The 24,361-nt window shown below is 58.9% G+C and overlaps 2 protein-coding genes across 2 annotated transcripts; one reads left to right on the top strand and one right to left on the bottom strand.

The window, feature by feature from the left end:
* Positions 1–449: 449 nt before the first annotated feature.
* LMJF_34_2540 (conserved hypothetical protein) lies at positions 450–3,062 on the bottom strand (the record flags this gene model as incomplete). Its single annotated transcript, XM_001686305.1, has 1 exon — positions 450–3,062. The coding sequence occupies one exon, from the start codon at positions 3,060–3,062 to the stop codon at positions 450–452; it is 2,613 nt and encodes an 870-aa protein (XP_001686357.1).
* Positions 3,063–9,319: 6,257 nt separating this feature from the next.
* On the top strand, positions 9,320–22,507 carry LMJF_34_2530 (hypothetical protein; the record flags this gene model as incomplete). Its single annotated transcript, XM_001686304.1, has 1 exon — positions 9,320–22,507. The coding sequence occupies one exon, from the start codon at positions 9,320–9,322 to the stop codon at positions 22,505–22,507; it is 13,188 nt and encodes a 4,395-aa protein (XP_001686356.1).
* Between the last annotated feature and the right edge of the window lie 1,854 nt (positions 22,508–24,361).

Here is a 24,361-nt window from a genome sequence, read left to right as displayed (position 1 = left end):
ATCCTGCTCAAGTGCTCCTCTACGCATACACACATGCACACACACACACACACACACACACACATATATATAGATATATACATATACATATGTATGCACACACAACAGAAAATGCGCACGCTGGAAACAAAGGCCCTCAAACAAAGTCGTCTCGTGCCGACTGCAGTCGAGAAAAAAAGAGACACACGAGAGAGCGCACTCGCAAGTGGTTCGCATTCCCCGCACATCTATAGCACCGCTGCTAAGGCTTCTCCAAACGAGAAGCCAACGTTCAAAAGACTAAACGCATATGAGAGAAAAAAATCTACGCAAATGGAAACGGAAAACAGCTAAAAGCAGGCACGTACTCATCCCCACCCACTGACATACACACGCGCACGCATGTCGCAAAAAGGAATCACCGCGAAGACTCCGCCCTTGGTGCCTGTTCAGTCGATGCGCGCGAAAAGCTACTGTAGCTCGTTGGAAGCCATGTAAACATCCACCGCGTGCAGCATCTCTGGGGAGCCCTTCTCAAACTTGTTCACGAGCTCGATGAAACGCATCTTCTCCTCCTCCACTTCCTCCTGCGTGTGCATCATCGTCTTTCCGAAGTCATCCGTTTGCAAATGCACTTCGACCTGTGCGGCACGACGCGCTTCTTTTGTTCCAGGGCTCTGCACCACAGGAGCTATGCGCTGGCGAGGAAGTCCTCGGTATAGTGTCGCCATGGAGAAGCAGGCGTCTCCGACATGAAACTCACGAGACCCGCCATGCGGCCTATAAAAGACGTGCAGAGTGATGACATCCTGGTCTGGTTGCGCGAGATAGAACACAAATGTCTCATCAAAGCGGATCACAGAAGACAACAACTTTACAGAAGTCTTGTACTTCTCCTTAATGGACTTCAGTTTGATGATGACGTGGCCGGGTTCAGTGATCGGTCGACCGTTGCGCAGCATATCCGTCAATTCCACGACTGTGAAAGCGAGGTGGGCACCTTCAGGGACAGCACTTCGACGCAGCTCATCTGTGGAGCGGACAGATAGGTGGGACAGAGCAGTTGCCTCAGGTGTGCGACGCCGGGCGCTGGGTCTCGGAGAGAGTGTACCGGGTTTCGGGGAGCGGGTACTGAGGCGTGGAGAGACTGGTTGACTGCCTGCCTTACGCGCGTTGGCCAGCTTGTGCGTCAAATCATCAATCTCAGTCTGTAGCTGTTCAATACGCCGCTTAGCATCATTTTGCTTTGCATTGTGCTGCTGCACTACTTCCTCCTTAACCTTCTCCAGATCTCCAATCTTCTTTCGCAGCTTGTCGTTTTCATCCGTCAGACCTCGGCGTTGCTTGCGTAGCTCACCCATGGCGTCTTTCAAACCGCCGTTGTCGTGCGCCCATTTTTCCATGTCTCGCAGCTTGGTTTCCAAGTTACTGACAGATTTCTGGAGGCGCTGAATCTCGTCGTCCTTAGCGGCACCCTGAGCGGCCATGGCCGCATTTTGGTACTTGACTCGGCGTAGCTGTCGATTCAGCTCATCTTCGCTGTCCCACGCGAATTCGAGAAGTCGCATCACTTCCTCTACCGACTCCCGCTTGTCCTTCGTCAAACGCATCACCCCATCCGAAAAATCCATCATAGTGCATCCGCCCTCAGTATCAGCCTGATCCATGCTTGCATCTCTAAGATTTGCATTTTCCCGTAGTAGCTCCACGATCTGCTTTTCGTACTCCTTAACGCGAGCATGTCTGATGGCCTCCTTCTGCTCTTGCGCGCTGCGGAGTGTCCTCAACTCCGCCTCCAGGTCAAGCACGCGCTGTCTCATGACAATCATCGCGCGTGCATCGTCCCGACTATGCGGAGCACCGGTTGCACGACTTCCATAACTGCGCTCACTGGTCGACCGGATAGATGACGGCCTGTCTACCAATGGAGCCTGAGAAGCGGTTGCGCGTTGCTTCTGTGCAGCTGCAAGTCGAAGCTCCATCTCTTTGCACGCTACCACCTTCTCGTCGACAAGGTTTTCAAGCTCAAGAATTTTCGCCTTCGCTGCGTCTGCCTGATCGCGAAGGTTGTCGCTTTCCTTCGATACGGATTCGTAGCGAGCTACCCACTCCTCCACTGCACCACTCTTTACAGCCGGTGTCACAGTTGAGGGCGTACTCATCAAGCTCATTGGCGCTCCTTGTGCCGACCGCGAGCCACGCCTGTCACTCCGAAGAGCCTGAATTTCGTCTTGCAAAGCCCTGACTTGATCCTTCATGGCCTGGAAAAGCGCATTGTCGTTACGGCTCTCCGAGCTGCCGCTCACCTGTAATTCATTGATGCGGTGGCGCAGCTCGGTTTCGGTGCGAACCCACGTCTTCTCCTTTTCCCAGTTCTTGTGTTGGACCTCTTTCAACGTTCTTTCCAGCTGTGCAACCTCTTCCTTCAACAGAAATTGCTCCAGCGGCTCATCCGCACGGCCATCCCTGTGCCGAGCAGTTCGCGTCACGAGGGGCCTTTCCGCACGCTTATTGAAGTCCAGTAGCTCGTCAATCTTCTGCTGGTACCTATCGCGCTCCTGGTCCCACAGCTCTTTTGCTGATTTCAGCGTCTCCTCGTCGTCATCGAGGCGTTTTTGCAAGTCAGCGCACAGATGCCTAGTGTTCTCCAGCTCTTTGTACTCGCGCAGTCTTTCCTTGCGCATTTTCTCGCACTCGCTCTGCAGTTCGCGAATTCGCTTTGCAGCGTCGTGGTCGCTGTCGCGCTCGCGGCCGGATATCTCCCTCACACGTCTCTCAGCCTCTGTAAGCGACTGCCGCAGCTCCTCGTTCTCTTGAATGAGCTTCATCGCCTCTTTCTGCAAGGGAAAGATGTCCAAAGCATCGCCATCCTTCCCAAAGTTCTTGATTCGAATGTGGTAGTTGCTGTTTTCCTCTTCGAGAACGCGGGCATTACGGTTTGCGATACGCAGCTTTTCGTCGAGCTCTTTGGCTTCGTTGAAAAGATCCTTGACTCGGTTCTCCAGTTCGCCTATACGAAACTCCTTTTCCGATAGTTGTACCTTCAGCAGCTTCACAGAGTCGCCGGGTGCTATGCGGGACATCTTAGCTGCACAGCAGACAACAGTGGAAACACTTGAAAACGGGGAGATCAGAGATCTCTATCTGGCATGCAGAGGCACCTTTCAATGTGGCGCCGTTCAGGCAGAAAACAGGTTAGCACTTCGATGGGTTTTCACGTCGACGTATAGCACCAACTTGTAAATCCGAACTAATACAAGCTTCTTATATGCTCTAGAGTGCTGCAAAAAAAGGTAAAAATGCTGTGCGAGCCAGCAACGAACTGTGGCAAGAAAACTCTACGAATAGGAGACTCGTTAATAATAGTAGTAATGCACAAGCAAGGGCAGTGAAAGGAGCATGGTAGTATGCGAGAAGGGAAGCATAGTCAGAAAGCAGGTTGCTCACCACACACGGAGAGCTGCGCGCGCTAAGCTGCAATAAAATGTGCAATAATTGCCACGCCCTTCCTCAATGAGGTGGCACGAGTAGAATGGGGTCACTTCAAACGCCCGCTGTTACAGAGGCGCAAGCTGCCCGAAACAGAGCGGGAGATGATGAAAAACACTTTGTAGCAGTATCAAAGCGCGCGTAGTGTAAAATGTTATCATGCCTTGTTTTTCTTGTGTATTCGCTTCAGTAAAATCCAAGGCTCGCATTCTCCCTCAAGGTGCAAGTGCAACAATGAAAGATAAAAAATACTCCCATGTGTGCCTTTTGAGGTACGGAGTCGTGTGTGACATTCAACGCAGCATCACTCTTTCGGTTGCGCAAAGAAGATGCACACAAACAAAGCAGAGATTCAGACGCAAAACGATGCCAGACGTTTAAAGAGAAACGTTTGCAACGGTAAGACAGATGTTAAGGTAGTTTCTGCGGCTTAGGTTGAACAGGTGCGCATCACGTAGGCGTCGGCACAGTCTTAACAGAGAGAGAAAAAAGAAAACCTAGATGTAGCTTGAGACGCTAACCTTTTGTGTTGATGCACCGAAACTATGTCAAGCGCGCAACGTAGTGCGTTGGCAGTGACAACGCGAGCAAACGTAGAGGTGGAAAATCACCACAAACAAATCCGCAAAAAGACGAACTTTGGCCGTCCGAATAAAATCGATTGGAGCATTCAGTGAATTGCTCCAGAATGGGAGCCGGTTGCCATCAGCACCCGAGAAGGAAAAACTGACCCACTTCTTCAAAAGGGAAGTTAGCACGCATACTCTCGATTTTAGTCGTAATCACAGGGGTGCATCCGTGCAGCTCACCACAGCAAATTGAAAATCACATGGGACATAAAGTGATTCGCCCCGCAAGCTTTCTCTCACGTCTTCATACGTTACAGCAACTAAAAGGGAGTGACGCCGAAGCACACGAGTTGCGAAAATTGCACTTCGAGAAGCTGTCGTGGTGTCTTGTCATTCGCATACCTGAGTTAAGGCCATTAACAGACCGTGCGGTTCTGCTCCGAAATATCATTGCAGGATTTATAACCCCAGTGCTCGGTCTTTTCCTTTTCGTTACAACAAACGCAACCTAATCGGAGATAAAATAAGCGGTGAGGGAAAGGATACTAGCCCGAGGCTGCCTCTTGCTACCTGCACACGTTGATCACTTTGACTCAGAAACAGCCTCCTAGAAGCAGCGCATTGGACGCGTTGTAAAGGCCGAGAGACACAAGAGCAATGACCAAGTGTTGCGCTTTCCATGTGCACGGTTGTATACACCTTTGCAGAGCATGGTTAGAGAAGATTAGGGATTACAGGTGAGGCCCGAAGGGTACAGGTTGGTGATAGGAAAAAAAGCGGTGCACCACCATATTGGGGCACCGTATACCGGAGCGACAAGAAGAGCTGACAGCCACTCATCGCTTTTCATTCGTTCAGTACCAAAAGTCGTTTAATGAAAGAAAGACCAGCATCACTAGTACGTTCGCAAGATACGACAAGTATGAAGTACTGTAGCGGTTAAAACCCTAGGCGCAGGTTTGGATCATGGCACCCATTTGAGTTTCCTTCGGCACGGTTGCCCTCTTTGAGAGCTGGTGAAAGGGAACCAAGGAAAAAATGAACAGCAGCAGCGACTACGAAAAAAACGCTCGCAAAAGATGCGGGCCAAGAGGAACAAACTCCGTTTTCATTTGAAGTGGAGGGTAGCCTGAAAAATGCGTCCCACTACCATTCGGTGAAAAGTGTGCCAGAATTCGTGTCTTGGGTAGACAACACTGGTGAGTTCAGTTGATGTAGCAAAACCTAACTGCCACGAGGTGCGTGAGGCACTGTTGCTCAACCGCTTACCTCTGTTTGACATCTAAAAAGCCAATGGTTAACAATGTCATTTCATACGCAAGCTCAACTCTCACTCTGAAACCAGCACAGTTAAATAATGTGAGCGGCAGTTTCGCAGGCTTGCTCCACTCTTTTCAGTACTTTGGCGAGTGAAAATCGGCGCTGCACGGAAGTTGATATGGAGAAGAGGCGATTGGCCCCAGTAGTAGATGTGCAATTTGGCAACCTGCTGGGCACACAAATAGTGTAAAGCTTTCACGCTCATTTTTCATCACGGGTGGGACAAGCGTGTTGGGGCTGCTCAGTAGTTGATGCTTTAATGCTTGAAGGAGCTGTTAAGCTTGAAAAGCGGATTTGGCACAGGTCCTTTCACAGAAACAAGGAAAGTGATTTGGAGAGGTGCCGTGCGCAAGGTTGCTCTTGGCGCACGGGGGGGGGACAAACCTGTTGCCTGCATTGGATACAGCAACATGGTCAGTTGATTTCAAACGCCTGACAATGCATTGCACAGCGTCCAGATGAATATGAGCGAATCCAGCGTACTGCGGCGTCAGCCGATATCTCGGACTGTCGGAGCGAACAGCATTAAGAACCTCGCCAGTCAAGGTGTTTATACAAGTCTTCCTCAATTGCAGCCTTGACGACGAGGGAAACCTCGGCGCGGTATCTTGCTCCAGAACCCGTTCCGTGGGTTAGTCAGCCAGCCCCCTACCCCTGCCAATTCAGAACCCCTTTAGGTGGTGTCAGGGTCGGGCGCCTACGATGCGGGCATGCCAGAGCGATGTGTCGCTGCTGGTGTCGGCGGTGAGGTCCTGGACGGCGTGGCGTCGGAGCGACCCGCGTCTGTACGCACAGCTTGTGCCATCCCTATGAGTAGGCGGGGTGTCCGCGCGACTGGAGACGCATCCCACCCTCCGGCCTCACACTGCCTACTGGTGTGGTGGGGGGAGCCTGAGCCACCTCGCGAGCGATGCATCAGGGGTGGTGACCTGCTCAGTGAGGAAGGTAGGCAGAGTTCTAGGCGCAGTCCATGTTTGGATGACCAAGCTGGAGTTGCGGAATCTGTGCAAGGGCAGCCGTATGCAGCTTCGACCCTTGGGTTGGAAGGCATGGATCGTTACTATTCTCTGGTTGTCATTTCACGAAGAGGTGGATATCGCGATGAATGGAGGATCTCGTCGCAGCGTTGCGAACAAAGCGCAAAAAAAATCTCGAGGAAAACACACGCTGTGTACCGATGCAATGCAGGTTTTCATTTGAGTTCAAGCTTTCAGCTTTGCTCTCTTCCTCACAAAGGTAATGAGCGTGAAAAATATCGGTAAATATGCATATATGTCTATATACAATCCTGCTCTTGCACTAATGCTGGATGTGGCCTCCTTATTGCGTTGATCTGCGCACTGCCCGTGAAATATTGGGCCCTGACTGCCAAGAAAAGCAAGATTTGCAAGTGCACATCTGCCTTGCTACCCGTCTCCACGCCCAGTTCTCTTGTTCATGTACCCTTGAACAAAAGTGAGAGTGCTACTCTTGAGATGCTGCAAAGTGATGCATTTGTTTCACTTCCCAGTGAGAGCTGGCGAGCAATCTACAATAGTCGCAATGCCCAGCGGAGATGTTTTAAGCTAATGAAAGTGAGTCAAGTGTGATGCCAACAAACCGTGCATCTTTCATGGAATGCGCTGGTTGTGGTCCTTTGCTTCCGCTTCCCTATAGCCGCGTAAAAACAATGTTATGTGTTGTCAAAGCTCCTCTCTCGCATGTTCACTGGTTCGATCTTGTGATCTGCAGTGAACCTTTATGAGAAAGGAACCAGATAGACTCAAGTTTATGAGCGGGTCCTTTTCGCGTTTCTTCACGTCACCTGCTGCTAGTGCCCTGTCTATCTGAGAGCGCCCGCTAGTTTAGATAACAATCTTCTTTTAGTGTGTGGCTACCTTAATTGTGAGTACTAGGACAACCGAGTTTATGATCTGCATGTGCTTCTAGCATACCCAACTGCAAATGCACCTACCGCTTTTAACCCGTTTCAATCCCACTTTGGTATTTTTCGGCATCTGCCCGGCGGTGTCACTGAGTTTGCACCTCAAGCCGACGATTCCGCGCGTGTGCCGTGAGTCTGTTTCATAGGCTAGCTGCGAACCACTGAAACTGCCTTCAACAAGCCCCCCTAAATCTCGTCTCTTCAATCTTGTCTGTTCTCAGAAGACCGAAGACAACTGGCTGAACTAAGCCCGAAACCCTGTTGCTCAAGCAATGGAAGGGGTGCTTAGTCGAGACTGCTCGTTGATCTTATTCAGCCAGAATGGTCTTCGAGACTGTTTTTTTTGTGAAAGCTTACCACAGGACTGCACGCTTAAAAAAAGTCTGCAGGTGACTCAGCACATGGGGCCCGTGAAGGAGTCGATAGAGGATGCTCTACTTGCCGCGACGTCCGGTTGAAGATACAGTAAGCACGTCGTTGAAGTAGTTGTCTTTTTACATCCCAACACCTGCAGGCTTAACTTCAAGGGCTGCGAGCGTGGTGTCGATGCTGAAGTTGAGATATGTGCACAGCTTTCAAATGCAGAAATGCCCACGAGGCGTTACGTGTAAATGAGAGTTTTGACATGCTCGGGGGTAGGTTGCCATCGTTTCTTCCGAACAAGCTACTCAGATGTAGTATGCATCCATGAGTCGATTGCGTATTGTGGGGACCCTCAGCGGTTACATCGCAGGGTGTGAATACAGGCATATTCTTGCAACGGTAGTAAGTGAAATGGTGCATTATTTGTCAAGCGTCAGTTCGTTGACCACGGCGGCCTTGAGCAAGACGAGGGCACTTAGATGAGCATTTCTCTACATCCGTTCTCCCTGAAGGACTTAAAGCGGACCTTGTGTGTCTCTGAAAAGACATCCTATGGGAGTACAAGGGCTGCAAGGCTCTCTTTGCCACGTGCGATTCCTTTCACACTTCTCTTGGCCAAAGCAGGAAAATGAAGCCTACCTTTGGCTCGTCCGCTTTGGAAAGCACATGACGTAGTTCGTTCAGACACAGAGAAACCATGAATTCGTTGGTTTTTCTGCTTTGCAAAGGTAGGCTAAAACCATGACACCACAGGGTGCCTGTTTCCGTATTAGAAAAAAATGCCTCGGTGTGTGTCTTCGACTACTCCGTTGCCGTATAGTGGAACCGAACGCTCTGCTTCTGAATGGGAATCTATGACATGTCGAAAAATGCACCCTCTCAAGGCACATGCTATAGACTCTACTTCCTCGCCTTTGTCGCTTTCTTCTCTTTTTTCCCCACATTCCGTTCACACTTCTCTTTCCCTCACATTCACAAACTAAACGTAGCGGTAGTGTGTGCGTCAGTGTATGTTTTCTCAATCACTTATGCTCGAGTCTTTCTCTCTAGGACACTTCTCCGCGCTACTAGGATACGCTTTCTCACCAAAAACTACTCAGCCGACTTAGAGGTACAGTTTTTCTGAAATTTGTACACTGCTAGAGCCTTGTCTCATTTCCCAGTCTCAGTCACGGTTGCACTTGTGTAAACCGTCTCCCAACATCGTTTTTCGCTTTTTTTTGCAGCTTGTTTGCTTGTTTCACCGTCATCTCTCTTCAGCCTTTATTTTGTCATTCGCCTTTTTGTACTAAGCTACTATTTTGTGTTTTAGTTCCCATTGTTCACTGAGCCACAAGTCTGCTGCTTCGAGTCACCTAACAACAAAAGGCGTTGTCGGTGGCCAGTAACTCTCGACAAGTCACAAACAGTGTCAAGGAGTCGAAACGTAGAGTGCTTTTGTTTACAACTTGTGAGACGTCTACTTCTTAGTGGGAGTCGCGCGCGATAGACGCAACTTTTAGAAGTGGGTTGTTTCTGGTGTGTTTCTGAAACGAGTGTGTGCTTTAATCGGAACTATCGAAGCCTGTTTGCACGGGAAACGCGAGTTATCACCAACACTCTTCTCTTCTTCCTGAAGGGATTATCATTCCATACTCAGCTTTGTTCAGCCGGACTCTCTGTAGACCCAGCGACGATGGCCCATTTACCTTTGGAGGGGTCTGTTGTCTGTTATGAGTTTCTGGACGCCGAAAAGAAGTGGCTATGGGGTGTTGGGACTGTTATTCGCTTTGATGACCGTGTGTGCGTAATCAGCCAGTGGGTGGGAGCACCAGTGGATAAAGCCATGGCTGCGAAGCTAGAGAGTGAGGCCGCCTCTTCGAAGGCTGAGGCCAAGACCCACCAAGAGCGTCTCCTTGCCATTCGAGACCGTATTGAGTCACAGAGCTGTGGAACTTTAAAGGAGGAGAAAGAGCGAACATCAGAGGAGTTGTCAGAGTGCCTCGTCTTGATTGGCAAGCATCGGAATCGCTCTCGCTCGTTGTTGGCTGATCTGGAGACGATAACAGGGCCTTCGACAGCTCAGGTGAAATGCCAACAGTTTACCCCCGGGTCTTGTTCCATAGCAGTTCTCCGCAGTTCTATTCTGCGAGTCATCTCGCAGGTGACAATCCCGTCTGTCTTGCTTTCTTCAGAGGAAGTAGATTCTATTGAGAAGGCGGTGACGTATACCCACAGTCAGCTCAACGGTGAGCTTCATAAACTGCGCTCCACAGTTGAGGCCACGGAAATAGAATGCAGCGAGTTGCGCGATCAGATTCGCGACCTCGAGGAGCAGCTGAAACGCGTGAAGACTACATCCGAACCTGTACGAATTCCTGATGGTGGAGGGAGCGGATCTACCCTCACTGAAAAACTGAAAGAACACGACCCTCTGAGCTTGCGGGGTGCATGGGACACCAGCACAGCGTTGGTAATGACCAAGCATACTATCACATTTCCTTGGGATGATGGGGATACCCTGTTGCATCACAAGCCAGAGGAAACGAAATCCGTCTTTGCCGCGGAGGCTGCCTTCGCATGCTGTGTGCCGATTCAGTGCGTTATGAATCCGAAAATGGCAGCACATGGAAAGCACCTTTCTGCTGAGTTCTCTGTCAGCCACCCAGAAACCGTGACAACCAAGGAAATTGATCAGAGGCTCGCAAGCTACGCGTTTCCATCCATGTACCTCCTTCATGAGGAGCCTCTGGGTGTGAAAACTGGCCTCGACAGGGCTATCGAAGACCTTGAGCACGCGCTCGGAATTCCAGAAGGTAAGCACGAAGGTCTTTACTTCGACGAATTCATGGAAAACATACCGGACACCACTTTCAGCAAGGATAAAGACGCGTACGAGAGTGAAATCGGCGACTTGCTCATGCTTCTCGACAAGCTCAATAACGAGAACCGCTCACTACAGTACACTCTAGACAAATCTGCTGCCGAGTTGAAGAGGCAGGTGTCAGAGGCTCAGAAAGATCACGATGCTCTGAGTACCGAGGTCACTTGGCTACGCAATATTGTCTCAAAGCTTAAGGATCTTGCAGAACAGCAGGAGCAAGAACTCGAGGGTAACCGCGTGCAGAAGCAACGGGCTGAAGAAGCGCGCTTCCACAACAACCTTGCTCCGCTGGGCCACGACGCACAAGACACAGAGTACGCAGTTACCATGGAAGAGTACAAGCGTCAAAAAGAGGCCACCGATGACGCTCGAACCGCACTCGTAGAACAGAAAGCCAAAGCGGAACAAATGCATCACCTCCTGACAGAGCATGAGCAGGAGTGTGCACAGCATGCCAACCAGCTACGCTCACTACAGGAGGCTTTTGCAGCCGAAAACAACCAAAACGCTGAGAACCTTTGTACACTCGAAAGTGAACTCATTGACGTTCTACTTCAGCTCAAAGCATCAGAGGCGCTCTCCAAAGCGCTCCGTAACATCAACTCCCAACAGCAGGCAGAGCTCGCCGCCTTCCGCGCGAAGCGCAACGCTGCGCTGGAGGCCCGCGACGCGACCGGCACGCTGCTCGTGCCATCGAGGCCTGTGCCCGCTGACGAGGCGGCGGAGCGCGCGCTGGGGCCGCAGCAGATCGCCGACGAGCCGCTGTACGCTGTGACGCTGGAGGAGTACCTGGGCAAGGACGCCGCCGTGGAGCAGCTGGCGGCGGAGCTGGCGGAGCAGAAGGCGGAGGCGGAGAGGGTTGCGGAGGAGGTGGCTGCCTTCCGCGCGAAGCGCAACGCCGCGCTGGAGGCCCGCGACGCGGCCGGCACGCTGCCCGTGCCATCGAGGCCTGTGCCCGCTGACGAGGCGGCGGAGCGCGCGCTGGGGCCGCAGCAGATCGCCGACGAGCCGCTGTACGCTGTGACGCTGGAGGAGTACCTGGGCAAGGACGCCGCCGTGGAGCAGCTGGCGGCGGAGCTGGCGGAGCAGAAGGCGGAGGCGGAGAGGGTTGCGGAGGAGGTGGCCGCCTTCCGCGCAAAGCGCAACGCCGCGCTGGAGGCCCGCGACGCGACCGGCACGCTGCCCGTGCCATCGAGGCCTGTGCCCGCTGACGAGGCGGCGGAGCGCGCGCTGGGGCCGCAGCAGATCGCCGACGAGCCGCTGTACGCTGTGACGCTGGAGGAGTACCTGGGCAAGGACGCCGCCGTGGAGCAGCTGGCGGCGGAGCTGGCGGAGCAGAAGGCGGAGGCGGAGAGGGTTGCGGAGGAGGTGGCCGCCTTCCGCGCAAAGCGCAACGCCGCGCTGGAGGCCCGCGACGCGACCGGCACGCTGCCCGTGCCATCGAGGCCTGTGCCCGCTGACGAGGCGGCGGAGCGCGCGCTGGGGCCGCAGCAGATCGCCGACGAGCCGCTGTACGCTGTGACGCTGGAGGAGTACCTGGGCAAGGACGCCGCCGTGGAGCAGCTGGCGGCGGAGCTGGCGGAGCAGAAGGCGGAGGCGGAGAGGGTTGCGGAGGAGGTGGCCGCCTTCCGCGCGAAGCGCAACGCCGCGCTGGAGGCCCGCGACGCGACCGGCACGCTGCTCGTGCCATCGAGGCCTGTGCCCGCTGACGAGGCGGCGGAGCGCGCGCTGGGGCCGCAGCAGATCGCCGACGAGCCGCTGTACGCTGTGACGCTGGAGGAGTACCTGGGCAAGGACGCCGCCGTGGAGCAGCTGGCGGCGGAGCTGGCGGAGCAGAAGGCGGAGGCGGAGAGGGTTGCGGAGGAGGTGGCCGCCTTCCGCGCGAAGCGCAACGCCGCGCTGGAGGCCCGCGACGCGACCGGCACGCTGCTCGTGCCATCGAGGCCTGTGCCCGCTGACGAGGCGGCGGAGCGCGCGCTGGGGCCGCAGCAGATCGCCGACGAGCCGCTGTACGCTGTGACGCTGGAAGAGCTGGAGCAGGCTCGCGAGGATGCCGCGCGCGGTGTAGCGGCGATTGAGGACAACGCTGCCGCTCTGGAGTCTGAGCTGCTGGATGTGTTGGCTGAGTTAAAGGCAATGAAAGGTCAGAACGACGCTCTAAAGGCTTTGTGTGAGATGAAGGACGCCGCGCTTGCTGACCTAGAGAAGCACGACGTGCGCGCTTGCAACAGCGATAAGGCGAAGCCGCAGACTACTTCGCGACACACGAAGGTGTTTGAGGGCGATGAGTGGGGCGCTGTTGTGGAGACCAAGCCGCACGCGCTTCACGACGCATTTGTGACGGATGTGTGCGCTGCATGCCGCGTCGGTCGCGATGACCTCTCTGAGATCGCGTTTGCACTGGGGAGTCTGCAGGCGACCGTGAGTGTGATGCACGACAGTGACATGAGCTGCGACGACATTGCGAGGCTTGTGGAGGAGTACCACTATCCCAACGTGTGGGCCCTGTATGCGAAGCGGTTGGCGCCAAAGAATGGGCTTGATGAGGCCAAGGACACAATCAGCCAGCTTCAGGACGCACTCGCCGCGAAGGCGGAGGAGGCCGCCCGGGTTGCCAACAAGCTGGAGGAGCAGCAGGCGGAGGCGGAGAGGGTTGCGGAGGAGGTGGCCGCCTTCCGCGCGAAGCGCAACGCCGCGCTGGAGGCCCGCGACGCGGCCGGCACGCTGCCTGTGCCATCGAGGCCTGTGCCCGCTGACGAGGCGGCGGAGCGCGCGCTGGGGCCGCAGCAGATCGCCGACGAGCCGCTGTACGCTGTGACGCTGGAGGAGTACCTGGGCAAGGACGCCGCCGTGGAGCAGCTGGCGGCGGAGCTGGCGGAGCAGAAGGCGGAGGCGGAGAGGGTTGCGGAGGAGGTGGCCGCCTTCCGCGCGAAGCGCAACGCCGCGCTGGAGGCCCGCGACGCGGCCGGCACGCTGCCCGTGCCATCGAGGCCTGTGCCCGCTGACGAGGCGGCGGAGCGCGCGCTGGGGCCGCAGCAGATCGCCGACGAGCCGCTGTACGCTGTGACGCTGGAGGAGTACCTGGGCAAGGACGCCGCCGTGGAGCAGCTGGCGGCGGAGCTGGCGGAGCAGAAGGCGGAGGCGGAGAGGGTTGCGGAGGAGGTGGCCGCCTTCCGCGCAAAGCGCAACGCCGCGCTGGAGGCCCGCGACGCGACCGGCACGCTGCCCGTGCCATCGAGGCCTGTGCCCGCTGACGAGGCGGCGGAGCGCGCGCTGGGGCCGCAGCAGATCGCCGACGAGCCGCTGTACGCTGTGACGCTGGAGGAGTACCTGGGCAAGGACGCCGCCGTGGAGCAGCTGGCGGCGGAGCTGGCGGAGCAGAAGGCGGAGGCGGAGAGGGTTGCGGAGGAGGTGGCCGCCTTCCGCGCGAAGCGCAACGCCGCGCTGGAGGCCCGCGACGCGGCCGGCACGCTGCCCGTGCCATCGAGGCCTGTGCCCGCTGACGAGGCGGCGGAGCGCGCGCTGGGGCCGCAGCAGATCGCCGACGAGCCGCTGTACGCTGTGACGCTGGAGGAGTACCTGGGCAAGGACGCCGCCGTGGAGCAGCTGGCGGCGGAGCTGGCGGAGCAGAAGGCGGAGGCGGAGAGGGTTGCGGAGGAGGTGGCCGCCTTCCGCGCGAAGCGCAACGCCGCGCTGGAGGCCCGCGACGCGACCGGCACGCTGCCTGTGCCATCGAGGCCTGTGCCCGCTGACGAGGCGGCGGAGCGCGCGCTGGGGCCGCAGCAGATCGCCGACGAGCCGCTGTACGCTGTGACGCTGGAGGAGTACCTGGGCAAGGACGCCGCCGTGGAGCAGCTGGCGGCGGAGCTGGCGGAGCAGAAAGCGGAGGCGGAGAGGGTTGCGGAGGAGGTGGCTGCCTTCCGCGCGAAGCGCAACGCCGCGCTGGAGGCCCGCGACGCGGCCGGCACGCTGCCCGTGCCATCGAGGCCTGTGCCCGCTGACGAGGCGGCGGAGCGCGCGCTGGGGCCGCAGCAGATCGCCGACGAGCCGCTGTACGCTGTGACGCTGGAGGAGTACCTGGGCAAGGACGCCGCCGTGGAGCAGCTGGCGGCGGAGCTGGCGGAGCAGAAGGCGGAGGCGGAGAGGGTTGCGGAGGAGGTGGCCGCCTTCCGCGCGAAGCGCAACGCCGCGCTGGAGGCCCGCGACGCGGCCGGCACGCTGCCCGTGCCATCGAGGCCTGTGCCCGCTGACGAGGCGGCGGAGCGCGCGCTGGGGCCGCAGCAGATCGCCGACGAGCCGCTGTACGCTGTGACGCTGGAGGAGTACCTGGGCAAGGACGCCGCCGTGGAGCAGCTGGCGGCGGAGCTGGCGGAGCAGAAGGCGGAGGCGGAGAGGGTTGCGGAGGAGGTGGCCGCCTTCCGCGCGAAGCGCAACGCCGCGCTGGAGGCCCGCGACGCGACCGGCACGCTGCCCGTGCCATCGAGGCCTGTGCCCGCTGACGAGGCGGCGGAGCGCGCGCTGGGGCCGCAGCAGATCGCCGACGAGCCGCTGTACGCTGTGACGCTGGAGGAGTACCTGGGCAAGGACGCCGCCGTGGAGCAGCTGGCGGCGGAGCTGGCGGAGCAGAAGGCGGAGGCGGAGAGGGTTGCGGAGGAGGTGGCTGCCTTCCGCGCGAAGCGCAACGCCGCGCTGGAGGCCCGCGACGCGGCCGGCACGCTGCCCGTGCCATCGAGGCCTGTGCCCGCTGACGAGGCGGCGGAGCGCGCGCTGGGGCCGCAGCAGATCGCCGACGAGCCGCTGTACGCTGTGACGCTGGAGGAGTACCTGGGCAAGGACGCCGCCGTGGAGCAGCTGGCGGCGGAGCTGGCGGAGCAGAAGGCGGAGGCGGAGAGGGTTGCGGAGGAGGTGGCCGCCTTCCGCGCAAAGCGCAACGCCGCGCTGGAGGCCCGCGACGCGACCGGCACGCTGCCCGTGCCATCGAGGCCTGTGCCCGCTGACGAGGCGGCGGAGCGCGCGCTGGGGCCGCAGCAGATCGCCGACGAGCCGCTGTACGCTGTGACGCTGGAGGAGTACCTGGGCAAGGACGCCGCCGTGGAGCAGCTGGCGGCGGAGCTGGCGGAGCAGAAGGCGGAGGCGGAGAGGGTTGCGGAGGAGGTGGCCGCCTTCCGCGCGAAGCGCAACGCCGCGCTGGAGGCCCGCGATGCGGCCGGCACGCTGCCTGTGCCATCGAGGCCTGTGCCCGCTGACGAGGCGGCGGAGCGCGCACTGGGGCCGCAGCAGATCGCCGACGAGCCGCTGTACGCTGTGACGCTGGAGGAGTACCTGGGCAAGGACGCCGCCGTGGAGCAGCTGGCGGCGGAGCTGGCGGAGCAGAAGGCGGAGGCGGAGAGGGTTGCGGAGGAGGTGGCCGCCTTCCGCGCGAAGCGCAACGCCGCGCTGGAGGCCCGCGACGCGGCCGGCACGCTGCCTGTGCCATCGAGGCCTGTGCCCGCTGACGAGGCGGCGGAGCGCGCGCTGGGGCCGCAGCAGATCGCCGACGAGCCGCTGTACGCTGTGACGCTGGAAGAGCTGGAGCAGGCTCGCGAGGATGCCGCGCGCGGTGTAGCGGCGATTGAGGACAACGCTGCCGCTCTGGAGTCTGAGCTGCTGGATGTGTTGGCTGAGTTAAAGGCAATGAAAGGTCAGAACGACGCTCTAAAGGCTTTGTGTGAGATGAAGGACGCCGCGCTTGCTGACCTAGAGAAGCACGACGTGCGCGCTTGCAACAGCGATAAGGCGAAGCCGCAGACTACTTCGCGACACACGAAGGTGTTTGAGGGCGATGAGTGGGGCGCTGTTGTGGAGACCAAGCCGCACGCGCTTCACGACGCATTTGTGACGGATGTGTGCGCTGCATGCCGCGTCGGTCGCGATGACCTCTCTGAGATCGCGTTTGCACTGGGGAGTCTGCAGGCGACCGTGAGTGTGATGCACGACAGTGACATGAGCTGCGACGACATTGCGAGGCTTGTGGAGGAGTACCACTATCCCAACGTGTGGGCCCTGTATGCGAAGCGGTTGGCGCCAAAGAATGGGCTTGATGAGGCCAAGGACACAATCAGCCAGCTTCAGGACGCACTCGCCGCGAAGGCGGAGGAGGCCGCCCGGGTTGCCAACAAGCTGGAGGAGCAGCAGGCGGAGGCGGAGAGGGTTGCGGAGGAGGTGGCCGCCTTCCGCGCGAAGCGCAACGCCGCGCTGGAGGCCCGCGACGCGGCCGGCACGCTGCCCGTGCCATCGAGGCCTGTGCCCGCTGACGAGGCGGCGGAGCGCGCGCTGGGGCCGCAGCAGATCGCCGACGAGCCGCTGTACGCTGTGACGCTGGAGGAGTACCTGGGCAAGGACGCCGCCGTGGAGCAGCTGGCGGCGGAGCTGGCGGAGCAGAAGGCGGAGGCGGAGAGGGTTGCGGAGGAGGTGGCCGCCTTCCGCGCGAAGCGCAACGCCGCGCTGGAGGCCCGCGATGCGGCCGGCACGCTGCCTGTGCCATCGAGGCCTGTGCCCGCTGACGAGGCGGCGGAGCGCGCACTGGGGCCGCAGCAGATCGCCGACGAGCCGCTGTACGCTGTGACGCTGGAGGAGTACCTGGGCAAGGACGCCGCCGTGGAGCAGCTGGCGGCGGAGCTGGCGGAGCAGAAGGCGGAGGCGGAGAGGGTTGCGGAGGAGGTGGCCGCCTTCCGCGCGAAGCGCAACGCCGCGCTGGAGGCCCGCGACGCGGCCGGCACGCTGCCTGTGCCATCGAGGCCTGTGCCCGCTGACGAGGCGGCGGAGCGCGCGCTGGGGCCGCAGCAGATCGCCGACGAGCCGCTGTACGCTGTGACGCTGGAGGAGTACCTGGGCAAGGACGCCGCCGTGGAGCAGCTGGCGGCGGAGCTGGCGGAGCAGAAGGCGGAGGCGGAGAGGGTTGCGGAGGAGGTGGCCGCCTTCCGCGCGAAGCGCAACGCTGCGCTGGAGGCCCGCGACGCGACCGGCACGCTGCTCGTGCCATCGAGGCCTGTGCCCGCTGACGAGGCGGCGGAGCGCGCACTGGGGCCGCAGCAGATCGCCGACGAGCCGCTGTACGCTGTGACGCTGGAGGAGTACCTGGGCAAGGACGCCGCCGTGGAGCAGCTGGCGGCGGAGCTGGCGGAGCAGAAGGCGGAGGCGGAGAGGGTTGCGGAGGAGGTGGCCGCCTTCCGCGCGAAGCGCAACGCCGCGCTGGAGGCCCGCGACGCGGCCGGCACGCTGCCTGTGCCATCGAGGCCTGTGCCCGCTGACGAGGCGGCGGAGCGCGCGCTGGGGCCGCAGCAGATCGCCGACGAGCCGCTGTACGCTGTGACGCTGGAAGAGCTGGAGCAGGCTCGCGAGGATGCCGCGCGCGGTGTAGCGGCGATTGAGGACAACGCTGCCGCTCTGGAGTCTGAGCTGCTGGATGTGTTGGCTGAGTTAAAGGCAATGAAAGGTCAGAACGACGCTCTAAAGGCTTTGTGTGAGATGAAGGACGCCGCGCTTGCTGACCTAGAGAAGCACGACGTGCGCGCTTGCAACAGCGATAAGGCGAAGCCGCAGACTACTTCGCGACACACGAAGGTGTTTGAGGGCGATGAGTGGGGCGCTGTTGTGGAGACCAAGCCGCACGCGCTTCACGACGCATTTGTGACGGATGTGTGCGCTGCATGCCGCGTCGGTCGCGATGACCTCTCTGAGATCGCGTTTGCACTGGGGAGTCTGCAGGCGACCGTGAGTGTGATGCACGACAGTGACATGAGCTGCGACGACATTGCGAGGCTTGTGGAGGAGTACCACTATCCCAACGTGTGGGCCCTGTATGCGAAGCGGTTGGCGCCAAAGAATGGGCTTGATGAGGCCAAGGACACAATCAGCCAGCTTCAGGACGCACTCGCCGCGAAGGCGGAGGAGGCCGCCCGGGTTGCCAACAAGCTGGAGGAGCAGCAGGCGGAGGCGGAGAGGGTTGCGGAGGAGGTGGCCGCCTTCCGCGCGAAGCGCAACGCCGCGCTGGAGGCCCGCGACGCGGCCGGCACGCTGCCTGTGCCATCGAGGCCTGTGCCCGCTGACGAGGCGGCGGAGCGCGCGCTGGGGCCGCAGCAGATCGCCGACGAGCCGCTGTACGCTGTGACGCTGGAGGAGTACCTGGGCAAGGACGCCGCCGTGGAGCAGCTGGCGGCGGAGCTGGCGGAGCAGAAGGCGGAGGCGGAGAGGGTTGCGGAGGAGGTGGCCGCCTTCCGCGCGAAGCGCAACGCTGCGCTGGAGGCCCGCGACGCGACCGGCACGCTGCTCGTGCCATCGAGGCCTGTGCCCGCTGACGAGGCGGCGGAGCGCGCGCTGGGGCCGCAGCAGATCGCCGACGAGCCGCTGTACGCTGTGACGCTGGAGGAGTACCTGGGCAAGGACGCCGCCGTGGAGCAGCTGGCGGCGGAGCTGGCGGAGCAGAAGGCGGAGGCGGAGAGGGTTGCGGAGGAGGTGGCCGCCTTCCGCGCGAAGCGCAACGCTGCGCTGGAGGCCCGCGACGCGACCGGCACGCTGCTCGTGCCATCGAGGCCTGTGCCCGCTGACGAGGCGGCGGAGCGCGCGCTGGGGCCGCAGCAGATCGCCGACGAGCCGCTGTACGCTGTGACGCTGGAGGAGTACCTGGGCAAGGACGCCGCCGTGGAGCAGCTGGCGGCGGAGCTGGCGGAGCAGAAGGCGGAGGCGGAGAGGGTTGCGGAGGAGGTGGCCGCCTTCCGCGCGAAGCGCAACGCTGCGCTGGAGGCCCGCGACGCGACCGGCACGCTGCTCGTGCCATCGAGGCCTGTGCCCGCTGACGAGGCGGCGGAGCGCGCGCTGGGGCCGCAGCAGATCGCCGACGAGCCGCTGTACGCTGTGACGCTGGAGGAGTACCTGGGCAAGGACGCCGCCGTGGAGCAGCTGGCGGCGGAGCTGGCGGAGCAGAAGGCGGAGGCGGAGAGGGTTGCGGAGGAGGTGGCCGCCTTCCGCGCGAAGCGCAACGCCGCGCTGGAGGCCCGCGACGCGGCCGGCACGCTGCCTGTGCCATCGAGGCCTGTGCCCGCTGACGAGGCGGCGGAGCGCGCGCTGGGGCCGCAGCAGATCGCCGACGAGCCGCTGTACGCTGTGACGCTGGAAGAGCTGGAGCAGGCTCGCGAGGATGCCGCGCGCGGTGTAGCGGCGATTGAGGACAACGCTGCCGCTCTGGAGTCTGAGCTGCTGGATGTGTTGGCTGAGTTAAAGGCAATGAAAGGTCAGAACGACGCTCTAAAGGCTTTGTGTGAGATGAAGGACGCCGCGCTTGCTGACCTAGAGAAGCACGACGTGCGCGCTTGCAACAGCGATAAGGCGAAGCCGCAGACTACTTCGCAACACACGAAGGTGTTTGAGGGCGATGAGTGGGGCGCTGTTGTGGAGACCAAGCCGCACGCGCTTCACGACGCATTTGTGACGGATGTGTGCGCTGCATGCCGCGTCGGTCGCGATGACCTCTCTGAGATCGCGTTTGCACTGGGGAGTCTGCAGGCGACCGTGAGTGTGATGCACGACAGTGACATGAGCTGCGACGACATTGCGAGGCTTGTGGAGGAGTACCACTATCCCAACGTGTGGGCCCTGTATGCGAAGCGGTTGGCGCCAAAGAATGGGCTTGATGAGGCCAAGGACACAATCAGCCAGCTTCAGGACGCACTCGCCGCGAAGGCGGAGGAGGCCGCCCGGGTTGCCAACAAGCTGGAGGAGCAGCAGGCGGAGGCGGAGAGGGTTGCGGAGGAGGTGGCCGCCTTCCGCGCGAAGCGCAACGCCGCGCTGGAGGCCCGCGACGCGGCCGGCACGCTGCCTGTGCCATCGAGGCCTGTGCCCGCTGACGAGGCGGCGGAGCGCGCGCTGGGGCCGCAGCAGATCGCCGACGAGCCGCTGTACGCTGTGACGCTGGAGGAGCTTGACGCAGTCAGATCTGAAGCGGAGAGTCGGGCATTGGAAGTTGAAGAGCTTGGCCGGCAGGTCTGCGAGAAGGGGTACGAGTGTGGAGATCTTCTGGAAAAGCTGGAGGATGCGGTGACTTTGCTGGCGGAGGCCCGAAACGAAAGCGAAGATGTACGGGGTCAATTGTCGGAGGCCGCGCGGACGTCGGAGAGGGCTCTTGGGGCAATGGAGAAGGATCGTGCGAAGGTGGCGGCGGAGCTTTCGGCTCTGCGTCTGATGAACGACGAGCTTGTTTCTGAAGTTCGGGCTTTCCGAAGGAGACGCCTTGATGCGATTGCCTGCCGGGCAGCGGAGGGTGGTTTTTCTTGCGAGGCGCTAACTGAGAAGGTTGAGGGGGTAGGTGTAGATGCGCCGGTGTCGGCTGTGATCATCGAACGAGAGCCGTTGTTCTGTGTGAGGCTGGAGGAGCTAAAGGAACAGCGGGACTTGAATGCTCAGATGGTGCTTGAGCTAAGTGCATTGGGTGAACGCATTCGGGATGCGATGGATCCCGATGCAGTCACGGACCCATCCAGCGAAGCTGTGCTTTCTCATCTGGAGGCACTTTTGAAGGCGCTAGAGGTGTCACGTGAAGCCGAACAGGCGTGGCGTGAGCTCGCAGAGGAGAGGGAGCGTGAGCTGGAGCAGCTGCGGAAACTGTTCAAGAATGAGGAGGAGCGCTTGCAGAACGATCTTGAGGAGGCTCGGGAGGAGGTGGAACGGCTCCAGTGTGAACTGGATTTGCTGACGGACAAGTTGGACGAAGCATGCAGACTTTTTGGCGATGCGGATGCTGTGAGCGCCGAAGGCGTGGCGAAGCTAGAAGCCTTTGCCGAAGTTTTGGCGGCGGCGCGCGACACAGAGAAGGCTGCTATGGAGCAGCTGGAAGCCAAGGAGAGCGAGCTCGAGGAGCTTCGCACTGCGCTGAAGGACGCGAAAGTTTGGGAGGAGATGCGGGAAAACCTTGAGGATGAAGTGAAACAGCTGCAAAAGGAGAAGGAGATCACCGAGACGGAGCTGGGTGCGTTGCAGAAGGAAATGAACGACCTACGATATGATCTACGCGCCGCTGAGGACAGGGCCGCGGAAAAGGCGAGGGAGGTCGAGAGAATGACGTTGGACCTCGACTCCCTGAACAATCGCATTCAGGACCTGCTTGAGGAGCTGGAGGAAAAGACAGATCAGTACAATCAAGTTATCAAGGATCTGGACGACTTCGCCAATAATCAGAGCCATGAGACTGAAAAGGAACTGCTTCAGCGTCTTGCAGCTTGTGAGCAGGAGCTGTTCGAGCTGCAGGAGGCACGCCGCGGCGAGAACGACGAACATGAGAAGCAAGTGGGTGTGCTACAAGATCAGATCAATCGTCTACGAAATCAGACGGATCAGGACAACACTCTACACAATGGGCTCCAGGACGAGCTGGCTCGTCTGCGCAAGTTGCTCCTGGACGCGGAAGCTGCACTGCGGGACAAGAGTGCTGAAAACGAGGCTCTCAAAGACGATATGGAGAACATGATTGACGAGCACGAGGCGCAGATGCGCGAGATGGAGCAAGAGCTGGAGGGCAAGGGCAAAGAGGTTTCCGACGCATTGGAACGTCTGGAGGAAATGTCAGCCATGGTTCAAGAGGCCCGTGAGGGCGAGGAGAGCGCGTTGAGACTGCGCGCTGACTCTGACGCGGAGGTGTTCCGGCTGCAAAAGGAGCTTGACAAGATCAAGCGGCTGCAAAGTGCCATGGCGGAGTCAGGTGATGACAAGAGCAGCCTCTTTGCTCAAATCATAGATACGGAAGGTCAGCTGCGCGACGCAGTGGCCATCATCCGCAAGAAAGATGCTGAGCTGGACGAGGTGGAGAAGGAGTGGCAAAAAAAACTGAACAAGTCCGAGGATCTCAACCATGACCTTAGACGGCTGCTGAAACGGACTATGGCCGCGCTTTCCAAGTCCAAGGATACCATGGGTAACTCAGCCGGTGCGTTGGATGCCTTTCGCGATGAGCTGAAGCCCATGATGCAATAGCGTTTGAGCCTCTGGCCCGTCGTGTACGAGCTTCGAGCAGGTCTCTCTGTGTGCGTGTGGTGGTGCTTTCCTGTGCAAAGGAGTGAGAGGAGAGGCATCTTGAAAGGATAGCGTGCCTCGTCTTTTGTTCGCTCTCGTTTTCGTATCTCCAAGAAGCATTCTCTCTCTCGCTCTCTCTCCTCGTGTGTGTGTGTGTGTGTGTGTGCGATGAAGCTGCTCAGCATGGGCGGCGCCAGTCGACCGAAAAGAGGAGAAGCACTGCTGGCGTTTCGTATGTTTTTTTTTTCTGTTTTCTGGATAGGCGAAATAGAGGGGGAGGGCATCACGAGAATTCATGCCGAAAGATTCCCCTAATCACGCAGTCGCAAAGTAACGAAAAGATGAGCAGTCACGGCGAGAGCCGTGGGTCTTTGAAGAGGTCGAGAGCTGCGCCTTTTACGGAGGATACATTGGAGTTCTTTTCTTTCTTGTCATGAATCTTGTTTCGTGAGTCTGCCGCTCCTCCCTTTCGCCCTCGCAGGATCGACGAGATCAAAGTGCCGAAGGCAAAACGTTGAAGCGGACGTGTTACGTGGAACCTGACGTAAGAGGCTACACGTGGGTGTGCCTTCTCTCCGTGTCCCTCACATTCACCAGTGGCACTCCGGCGGCAGCATAGGGCACATAGGAGCAAGATGAGTTGCCGTATTGTAAGCTGACGAGAAGGGTGTCAGTAAAAGGGGGAGGGAGGAGTGCGGTAACGTCGACGAGGAAACGCGAGGGAGTTTTCACTGGAACAGCGAAGCGCGTCTGCGTCTAATATTTGGCTCTCTCAGAGCATTCGGCGACGCAATGCTTTGTTCGTAACCATTTTCTTCCTCTTGCTCTCCTCCCTTGTCGCTTTGGGTCAGAAGGAGCACATGGAAATGCCTCCACGCCTCTGTATGGATGTATGTGTATGCACACCTATATCTATCTATATAGATAGATATAGATAGATAGATATATAGATAAGCGCCACTTCTTCAACTGGCACTCGCCCACCAACTGTTGCTTTCGCCCTCTCTCCTGCACCTCCTCTGACAATGGCATAAACACACACACACACACACACACACTCACATATGAGTGGGAATAATCCTCGCTTTACGTCTCTTCGTATCTCCTCTGTTACGCACCTATCTCCGTGTACGGTTCTATGGGCTGGACATCTGTCTCTCTCTTACATTGCCGTGCATACGCACTATCCAAACTCCTGCTCTTCAACCCGCTTTGCCACCGCCCTTTTCCCATGCGTACACTTCTCCTAATTCACACACACACATACACACACATACATGCGCACATTCACTGCCACGACACATGTTTTACTTTTGAACGAAAATAACAATTTCACTTTCCTCCTGCAGCTGCCGAACTCGCAATTTTCCGCAGCAGTTGTGTGTTAGTCGCTGCTCACCCCACTCTCTCCAACCTTCATATGCATCTCCTCGTCTTGCCCCGTCGCCGTCTTCGCATGAAGACCCTCTCGCCCGTAGCTGTGCACTGTTACTCCTTTCTATCGGTGCCCTCTGTGTCTTGGACGCCTTCACTCCCCGCCGCCTGACTCACCCGATCACGCTCTCTTCTTCCTGTTCTGTCGTCTTCGGGACAACGGCTAGGTGTGACCCCCTTTCCCACCCCCTCTCTCCAGCACTTGTGCTTGTGAAGGTGTTCGCCTTTGTTTTCTTTTTCTTTCCTTTTGCCTTTCTGTGAGAGTAGTGCTTGCACCCTTTCCATCCCTCGCACGACACTCCCCATCGTTCTTTCACCTACCGTAACTGAAGTCAGCCTGCGTGTCAAACGTGCGCGTGTGTCTCTTGGCTCGCAAGTTTT

Source organism: Leishmania major, chromosome 34 (genome assembly GCF_000002725.2).
Source record: "Leishmania major strain Friedlin complete genome, chromosome 34".
Taxonomy (NCBI): Eukaryota; Euglenozoa; class Kinetoplastea; order Trypanosomatida; family Trypanosomatidae; genus Leishmania; species Leishmania major.
The sequence above is the reverse complement of the archived record's forward strand: the minus strand, read 5'-3'. Positions and strand labels throughout refer to the sequence as shown.